Source organism: Sciurus carolinensis, chromosome 2, assembly GCF_902686445.1.
Source record: "Sciurus carolinensis chromosome 2, mSciCar1.2, whole genome shotgun sequence".
Taxonomy (NCBI): Eukaryota; Metazoa; Chordata; class Mammalia; order Rodentia; family Sciuridae; genus Sciurus; species Sciurus carolinensis.
In genome coordinates this window covers 199,817,966-199,827,622 of record NC_062214.1, presented here as the reverse complement: position 1 = coordinate 199,827,622, position 9,657 = coordinate 199,817,966, and the positions used below count along the sequence as shown (strand labels likewise).

Below are 9,657 nucleotides of genomic sequence, written 5' to 3'. Positions count from 1 at the left end.
ACCTGCTCTCAGGGCTGCTCTGCCTGGGCCTCCACCCAGAGCTGCTATAGAGCAGGAGGACATGCAAATAGGGCCTCCCTCTGCTCATGAAAACCAGCCACCCTGACCCTGCAGCTCTGCACAGGAGCCCAGCCCTGGACTCCAGCTCATCCCACTCAGTGGTCAGGACTCAACACAGGCTGCTCACCATGGAGAGTGTGCTCAGCTGGGTTTTCCTTGTGGCTGTTTTCAAAGGTGATTATGGAGAACAGAGATCCTGAGTGTGTGAGTGGACAGGAGTGAGAGAAAGAGTGGATGAGTGAGTGTCCTGACCAGGCTGCCTCTGTGTTTGCAGGTGTGCAGTGTGAGGTGCAGCTGGTGGAGTCTGGGGGAGGCCTGGTGCAGCCTGGGGGTTCCCTGCGACTCTCCTGTGCAGCCTCTGGATTCACCTTCAGTAGCTCCTACATGAACTGGGTCCGCCAGGCTCCAGGGAAGGGGCTGGAGTGGGTTGCTGTTATAAGAACCAAAGCTAATAGTTACACCACTGAATATGGAGCATCTGTAAAAGGCCGATTCACCATCTCCAGAGACGACGCAAAGAACACGCTGTACCTGCAAATGAGCAGCCTGAGAGCCGAGGACACGGCCACCTATTACTGTGCCAGAGACACAGTGAGGGGACCTCAGTGTGAGCCCAGACACAAACCTCCCTGCATGGCACCAGGGCCAGCAGGGGGCGCTCAGTACACAGGGAGCTCAGGGTCACGCAGCAGCAGGTGCAGAGGGGTTGAGGGCAGGTTCCAACTTCTGGGGCCTCTCCATGTACCAGCTTCCCAGGGGAGCTCTGTGGATGTGTTTCTGTATTAATTGGTAGTGTCTCTGAAGAGAACAATTGGGTTTTCACTTTATACTTCCTTTTTCATTCATGCCTCATTATTATAAATGATATTGCATTTCTATTTGACGTAATTGCACGGTCTTGGAGTACGACCTTCTCCACTTCCGTCCCTGGCATTTCCCTCTCTCTCCTCCTCTTTACCCCTCCTCCTTACCCTTTCCCTGTCTTTTCTCAAAACATCTTTTGGTGGTTTTGTTTCCCTTAGTGCTTCTTGGAGAACATAAGGGGACATTTGCTGGGAACCTCCACAGGTACACAGGGGAGTTTGGTCAACTTCATTCCTCCTCCCTCCCTTCTCCTGCTCCTCCAACCTCACCTTCTCTACTCTTTGACCCCTCTTCTAGTTCCCCAATGAATTCCTCTCAGCTCACTTTTCTTTTTCTGGTCTACAATTTGCTTTTGAGGGTAAACACTTGACATTTCATCCTTTAAATCCGGCTTTTGAAAAATTGCCTGACCTCCAATTCCATCCATTGATCAGCCAAGGCCCTGATTTCACTCTTCCTTGTGTGAGTGAAACTCTGTTCTGCATGTCCACCTTTCCTTTATTCATTCGTCTGTTGATGGGCCTCTGGGAACGTTCCATACTGTAGCTCTTGTGAGAAGCTATGTAACTATGGAGTGCTGATTTTAGATCTTTTGGATAAATACTGAGGAGTGGGATACTGCGTCAAATGCTGGTCCTTTCTGGTCTTTTGAGGAATGTCCCTTCTGCTTTCTAAAATGGCAGCACTAATTTGAATATCCATCAAAAATACAACTGCGTGTCTCTCCCCACGTCCTTGCCAGCATTTATTATTATCTGTGTTCTTAATGACTGTCTTCTATTTGGAGTGAGATGAGATATCAGTGCAGTTTCTACTTGCATTTCCTGGTTCCTAGAAAGATCGAATTGGTTTTCCTATATTGTTGGCCATTTGTGTTTCTTCTCTTGACAAGGGTCTGTTTAGTTTTTTCCTATTTATTTATTGGGCTATTTGTGTCTTGTCATTAATTGTTTTGGGTTCTTTATGTATTCTGGGTGTCAGCACCCTGTCTGGGAGCAGGTGGCAAAGGTCTTCCATTCTGAAGCCTCTCTCCTCACACTCTTGATCGTTTCCATTGCTGTGCAGAAGGTTTAATTGCATACAGTCCTCCTCACCGAATATTGGTTTCCTTTATGCACCTTAGTAACCTGGTTGAGGAAGTCGGCGCTTCTGCCATTACACAGGAGAGTTGATGCTTTATTTGCTTCTAGCACTTGCAGAAATGCTATTCTGATTCTTATATTCGTGATCCACATGGGTTGTCTCTTTGTAGGGTTAGAGGCAGTGATCTATTTTATTATTTTACATACGGATATTCAGTTTTCTCAGCACTGCCTGTTGAAAAGGCTGTCGTTTCTCCAACAAGATTTTAGAAACTTTGTCAAGTGCCAGACACCTGCCTTTATGTGGGTGGGTCTCTGTGCCTTCTCTTCCGTTCCTTTGGTCTCCATGTCTCTTTGGTGTCAGGGACATGCCGCTTTAGTTACTGTAGCTCAGTCAAGTAGTTTGAGGTCAGATAGTGTCTCGTCTCCAGCCTCACTCTTCCTGCTTAGGATTGCTTTGGCTATTGTGTTTGTAATTTCTCCACACTCATATTCACAGTCTTTATTCTGTTTTTTGTTTTGTTTTGTTTTGTTTTGTTTTTTGGTAAAATGTCTTTGGTATTTGTTGTCGATTTCATCTGTGTACCATTTAGGGTGGTTTGGCCATTGGATAATATTAACTCTGACTATACAGGAACAAGGGAGGTCTTTTCATCTCTAAGGGCTTCAATCAGTCCCTCTGGTGTACATTGTTTCCATTATACAGCTCGTTCACTTACTTGGTTGATTTTTTTCCCAGTACCTTTTATGGTTATTTTGAATGGGACATGTTTCCTGATTTTCTTTCTCAGCAGACTCATTTCAGAAGTATAGGAAAACGGTTTATTTATGTATGCTTATTGTATGTGGCTACATTGCTAAAGTTCTGAATTAGATTGAGAGGCATTCTGATGGAGTTATTGGTTCTTCATGATATCGGATCATGTCACCAGCAAGCAGACAGATTCAGAGTTCCTCCTTACCTCTGTATCAATTTAATTTCCTTCTCTTGCTTGATTGCTCTGGTCAGAGTTTCAGGGGCTAAGTTCACAATACAAAAAATCAAAGAAAGAAAGAGATGAGATGTTTCCTAGAAAAGTAAATGATGATTAAAAAGAACTGAAAAAAAACAAAATAAAATTTTAAAAAACAGAGGATACAAAGGCAAAAAATTAGAGGTATTGGTACAGACTCTTCTGACATCCAGAAGATTATCAGAAATTGTTTTGAAAAATCGTCCTCCAGTAACCTAGAAACTTGAAGATCTTGACAAAATTCTCAATGCTTTTGACCTACACAAATTGAAGCCCAGGAATACATAAATCTGAAACAGAAAAATATCAAGCAATGAAGTTGAACATTCATTATAATTCTTCCAAGAGAGTAAAGCCCAGAACCAGACTGAGTTTCAGTTGATTCTAAAAGAACTTTAAAGGAGAGATAAGGCTAAGATTACTCCATGAAACAGAGAAGAAGAAAACACAGAAAAAATCATCCTATAAAGCCAGTATCACCCAGTTACCAGAACCAAACACAGACACATTCAGCAAAGAAGAGTTCAGACCAATGTCTCTGATGAAAAGAGACGAGAACTTCCATAATGAAATGCTGGCACAGTGCATTCAAGAACATATACGAAGGTGGTGCACCACGATCAAGTGGGGTTCAGCACAGGGAGGGGAGGTTGGTCCAACATACAAATCAACAAGGTAATACCAACAAGCGATTCACCACATAAGTAGAATTAAGGACAAGAGTCAAGCCCTCACACCAACAGGTGCAGAACAAGCACTTGACAAATTCAGCACCAGTCATGATTAAAGCACTGGAGAAGAGAGGGGTGCTAGGGCCTGACCTCAACCTCACAAGGGCTACTCATGACAACCCCAAGACCTCCACCATACTGAATGGAGGTAACCTGAAACAGATCCTCCAAATTCAGGACCAGGACAAGGGTGTCCACTCTCACCACCTGACTCTGCAGACTCCCTGCACTACACACTTAGATGCAGGTGCATTTTCACATGAGCAGCATGCAGAGCTTCATCATTGAGGTGAAGGGACTCCTCTGTGGTCACCAGGATCACATGCTGAGGAAGCTGAGGACCCTGGTGAGTCTTTCCCATCAACTCAAGGGAGGGACTTCAGTGGGATTCCCCGATTAGGGCCTTCCTTGGGATTCTCTGTACAGCAAACAGGAAGCCAGTCCTGGGCCGGTGACCAGGACACCTGATGAACCACAGGCTGATGCTCCTCTGGCTCCTAAGGAATGCCTGAGACTCGGCACTGTCCTCTGGCTCTTTTGGACTTGTTAATGGAGGCTGTGGGCCTGAGGATCAGGGTTCCTGAAGTGGGACAGGCTGTGTCATCACAGCAGCTGAGCCTCGTGAGGACAGGAGGCCACTCAGGAGCCCTGACTTGCCAACATATTCCCACCCCAGATCCGGCACCGGAGAACAGGAGCCTCACTGCCCAGATCTGCCTGAGACTCCAGGTGGCCCTGCACCTGACCTGTCCACAGCAGTCCTGGGGGAGCAGAGGATAGAGCTGAGGAACAGCCAGGGAGGGAGTTTGATGACCCTGTGCCTGGAGCTGTGAGGAGTGACTCAAGTCCTTCCACCACTGTGCTGCTGGACTCTGGCCCAGGAAACGGCCACCATCATGACAGTCACCAGCCCCGTGCTGTGGAGGCTCTCGCCTGGACAATCAGGACACAGTCTGGAAGACCCCAGACCACAGGCCCGTGAGAGCCAGAGTCAGTTCTCTCCTGGGCCCTGTGGCCACAGTCTCTCTCCTCATCAGCCTCCTGAACCACTTTGCTGCTGCTATTTCAGGAGCCACCAGGGATGTTAAATAGGACTGTCTCTCCACACTCAAGTGGAGGGACAGACGTAGGACACACAAGTAACAGGTCCTCATCCAGACCCAGCAGGACTCCCATGATTTGTCCCTGTTGGAAGGGACTGTCTTCTTCCTTGGTCATCCTGGGCACTTGGATGTGGCCTGGGCGAGCAGTGGGTGGCTGGATAACTTGTGGTAGCCTCATTCTAACCCAATCCTTGAGTCGAGAGTCAGAGTCACCACAGACACATCCAGATGAACTTGCGTTAGCTTCACTGCCTGAAAGCTGAGGACATGTTCATGCATCACTGGCAAACACATAGGGGATGTGTGTTGTCAAGACACAAATGTCCCAGCCTGGAGATCAGGTCCAGCAGGTGCTCAGTTCCAGCAGGGAACTCAAGACCAGCAGAAGCTCAGGACCAGCAGGGGGCACTGAGGACCAGCAGGCGGCTCAGGACCAACTGTCAGTTGAGGACCATCAGTTGCTTAGGACTAGCAGGTAGCTCAGGACAGTCAATGGCATCAAGACCAACACAGAGCTCAGGCCCGGGGCTGGGGGTTGGGGGGGATGCTCAGGACCACTAGGGGGAGCTCAGGATCAGTAGGGAGCTCAGGACCAGGACAAGGAGCTCAAGACCAGCAGGGAGCTCAAGACCAGCAGGGAGGTCAGGAACAGGAGGGAGCTCAAGACCAGCAGGGGGGAGCTCAGAACCACAAGGGGGAGCTCAAGACCAGCAGGGAGCTCAAGACCAGCAGGGAGGTCAGGAACAGAAGGGAGCTCAAGACCAGCAGGAGGAGCTCAGAACCACAAGGGGGAACTCAGGACCAGGACAAGGAGCTCAAGACCAGCAGGGTGCTCAGGGCCAACAGGGGCATCAAAACCAGCATGGAACTCAACCAGGAGGGGACACTCAGGACCACTAGGGGGAGCTCAAGATTGGTAGGGAGCTCATGACCAGGACAAGGAGCTCAGGACCAGCAGGTGGCTCAGGACAAACAGGGAAGTCAGGAACAGGAGTGAGCTCAAGACCAGCAGGGATAGCTCAGGACCACAACAGGGAGCTCAAGATCAGCGAGGGAAGCTCAGGACCAGGATAAGGAGCTCACAACCAGCAGGGAGTTCAGGACCAGCAGGAGGAGCTCAGGACCAGGAGGAAGCTCAACCAGCATGTGGAGCTCAGTGTCAGCAGAGAGAGAGCTCAGGACCAGCAGGGAGCTCAGTGTCAGCAGAGAGAGAGCTCAGGACCAGCAGAGAGCTCAGTGTCAGCAGAGAGAGAGCTCAGGACCAGCAGGGAGCTCAGTGTCAGCAGAGAGAGAGCTCAGGACCAGCAGAGAGCTCAGTGTCAGCAGAGAGAGAGCTCAGTGCCAGCAGGGAGCTCAGGACTTGCAGTGCACCTCAGGAGAAACAGGGCCAGAGCCAGGAACAGGTGCCCAGGGAGACTGTGCTGGTGTCGGGGTCTGCAGTGTCCTCTCCAGAGAGGTTCCAGGGAACACTTGAACATGTGATGGTGCTCCTGCCATGTCCTCTCTGAGGACAAGGTTCTGATGTACCAGGAACGCACTCTCACAGGAACAGGGGCAGAAATCCCTCCACTCTAGTCACTACAATCAGATCTGAGAAGCTCAAGGAACCTGGCTGGTCTTTTCCCATCAGGTGAGGGGTGGGCTGCTGGGATTCCACCAGGACAGTCTCTGGGAGTCGGGAGGAAGCCAAGAGGAGCGTGGTCCAAGCTCTGTGACCCTTGAATGCAACCCCGGGTCTTATGTCACCCCACCTCCATGCAGCCCTGGGCACGTCAGACTCAGAACTGAACACGTCTTTTTAAGCCAACTCATGTTCTTTCTTCACACCCTCATTTCCCTGTCCCCACCCCGAGAACAAAGGCTCTCGTCTCTGGGGTCTACACCCCAGGGCTCCATCACTCAGTTGAGGCTCAGGGGTGGCTGTATCCGTGGCTGCTGCAGGTCCCTGGGAAAGGCTGATGGGACCTCTGAGTCTTGCTGCCCAGGCCCTCCTGGCGTCCTCTGCAAGGACAGATTTGGAAAGTGCAAGTGACCAGGAAAAACGGGGCAGAGTCGTAGAATGGACCTTGCTCTGCTGAAACTTCCCCAGCCCTGCATCACCCCGAACTTTAGGGCTACTTTCAGGACCCCAGGGTACTATGAGCTCTGGGGTCAGTGTGGGGTCCTGGTAAGCCCTGTCCTGCAGCTGCAGCATGACACCAAACCCTGGAACCTGAAGGTCCTGCCCAGCTGTCCTCTGCACCACAGCTGCCTGGTCCTCCACACACTGCCTCCTGACGGTCCTTTCACCTCTTTCCCTCCTTCCTATGCAGTAGGAAACGACTCCTTGTCTCTCCCCTCAACCTCAGCTCTGTCAGGAGGAAGAGTCTCACTCACTGAGCAGGGGTTTGTTTACCAGCCATGTGGGCTTTGGAACCACGTCTTACAGGATTCACGGGTTCCATCCGGGGAGATTCTGGTTTAAAAAGTGAAGACCATGCATCTCAGTAAGAGGTTTCCCTCATTCTTCATGTTCCTTTAATTTTATTTCTGTCAAAACAGTTTCCCTATAACCTTAATTCTCTCAAAGTCATGGGAAATGAGGGAGTTTGCTGAGGAAAGCAGAAATGGTTTGCTGTTGCACTTTGTGATTAAAGACCTTGAACATGACACAAGCATGCTGTCCTCGACGCCATGGGAAGGGCTGGTGTCTGTTGGCCGCCCTAGAGCAGGACCTTGCTCCACCGGGCAGCCCCCCACAGCACCTGGGCTGAGGCCTGCGGGTCCCGATGCAGGCTGCGGCTGCCAGAAGGGAGGAATGGGAGGAGGGTGGACAGCAGTGTGCCCTCAGGGGCCCCGCGGCCTTGACACCTGGCCCAGACTCTGGGGCGATGATTACTCTCCTCTCTGGAATTTCCATAACGACTTTACTGCTCTGCTTGTCTGGCTAGTGAAACCGTCTCCACGCAGCTCTCCTCTAAGGAGTCCAGTTTCCCCACGGAGGACCTGGTCTTCCCCAGCCAGCTTCCCCAGGAAAGGGGCTCAGCGTGCCTGTCTGGCTCCCGCCTGCCCCTTCCTTGCGGCTCCTGCAGTGTTCAGTCACACAAGTGTGGACCCTCATGCAGAGGAGCCCAGGGTCCTGCCGCGGGGCCTGGACGGAGGCTCATCGGCCTGCAGAAGACATGGGGCGGTGAGCGGATGGGGATCCCCTGGACACCCTTAGAAGGCAAAGGAGGCCTTTCAAAGCCAGAAGAGCGCCGCGGCCAGCGGCCTCTGGTCCTCAGCAGCAGCTCGCGGCACCCCAGCCACCCCAGGGGCGGGAAAGGGCGCTCCCAGGACAGGCGTGGGGCACAAGGAGCACGCGTAGCTTTCAGGCAGCAGGAATGGATTTCGTTGTTCTTCCCAGAGGAGAGCAAGAATTACGCAAGGTGGCCACCCCCTCTGAAAAGCAAGAGAGTCTTTAACAACGTTCTGGTGCCACCAGTGACAGAATGCGAGTATCTTTATTCCTCAACCAAATGACCACCCCACAGACAGCATCTTTGAAACAGGGCAGGAAAAAAAGACTATTGGATGAGTGCTGACTGACACTGAAACACCTCTCCTCACTACGTAGATCTTTTAAAGAAAAACGAAGTAAAGAAGCTTTAGAACTAAGATTTACAACTAATGATTGAGACCCAACAGACACACATGGACTAGTTCATCCCTCGAGGACAGAATGCACCTTCTTCTCAGCAGCACACGGGTCCTTCTCTGAAATGGACCTTATCTTAAGCCACAAAGCAACTCTTACAAAAAAAAAAAAAAAATAGAGATACTACTTTGCATTCTTTAGATCATAATGGAATAAAATTAGAAATCAATGATAAGATAAAAGATAGAAACTTCTCCAACATCTAAAGACTAAGAAATGTGCTATTAAATGATGACTGGATAGCAGAAGAAATCAGGGTAAAATAAAAAATACTTAGATGTAAATGAGAATGGTGAAACAAAATACCCAAATCTCTGGGATACTGTGAGGGTGGTGCTGAGAAGGAGTTCGCAGTCATACCGACGCTGAGAATCAGGAAAAACGAGGGAGAGAGAAACGCCCCTCAGTACTGTAAGGGCCGCAGAAACAAACCCAAGGCCAACCTCATGGAGAAACACAGAAAGCGCTCCTTCTGAACACTGGAACAAGACAAGGAAGCCCGCTGACACCACTGCTACTCAACACAGTCCTCAGAAGGCTAGCCAGAGCAGTCAGGCAAAAGAAGGATGTTAAAGGGAGCCGCATAGGAAAGGAAGCTCAGACCCCCTGTGTGCCGGTGACACGGTCCACCTACAGAAGTTCCAGAACTCCTCCAGAAAACTTCTCAGCACATGCGTGGATTCAGAAGGGCGGCAGGTACAAGATCAGCATCCATAACCGACTGCATTCCCATACCCCAGTGTTGCATCAGCAAACAGAAAGGTCAGGAAAACTCCCGTTCACAACAGTCTCAGAAAGACATGAAATACTTGGGAATCGATCTAACAAATAAGGTGAAGGGCCTCTAAAACAAAAACACCGGCCACGAAAGACAGACATGGAAGATGATCGGAAAAGACTGAAAGACCGCCCAGGCTCTTGGATAGGCAGAACCAATACTGTCAAAACGGCCATACTGCCAAAAGTGCTACACAGATTTAATGCAACCCCATCAAAATGCCAGAGGATGTCTTCATAGAAACAGAAAAACCAATCATGAAAATCACCTGGAAAAGTAAAAGTCCCAGAAGAGTGAAAGCGATCCTGAGCGAGAAAGAGACGCAGGAGGTATTAAAACACCAGCCCTCA

General features: G+C 50.0%; 1 gene segment (V, D, J or C); it reads left to right on the top strand.

Annotated features, from left to right (window-relative positions):
- The first annotated feature begins 95 nt into the window (after nt 1-95).
- The window catches only part of LOC124977736 (immunoglobulin alpha-2 heavy chain-like), a 232,862-nt gene continuing 223,300 nt past the window's right edge, over nt 96-9,657 (top strand). The window contains 2 exon segments of the C gene segment in view: nt 96-234; nt 335-647. Coding sequence covers nt 189-234; nt 335-647 — 359 coding nt within the window.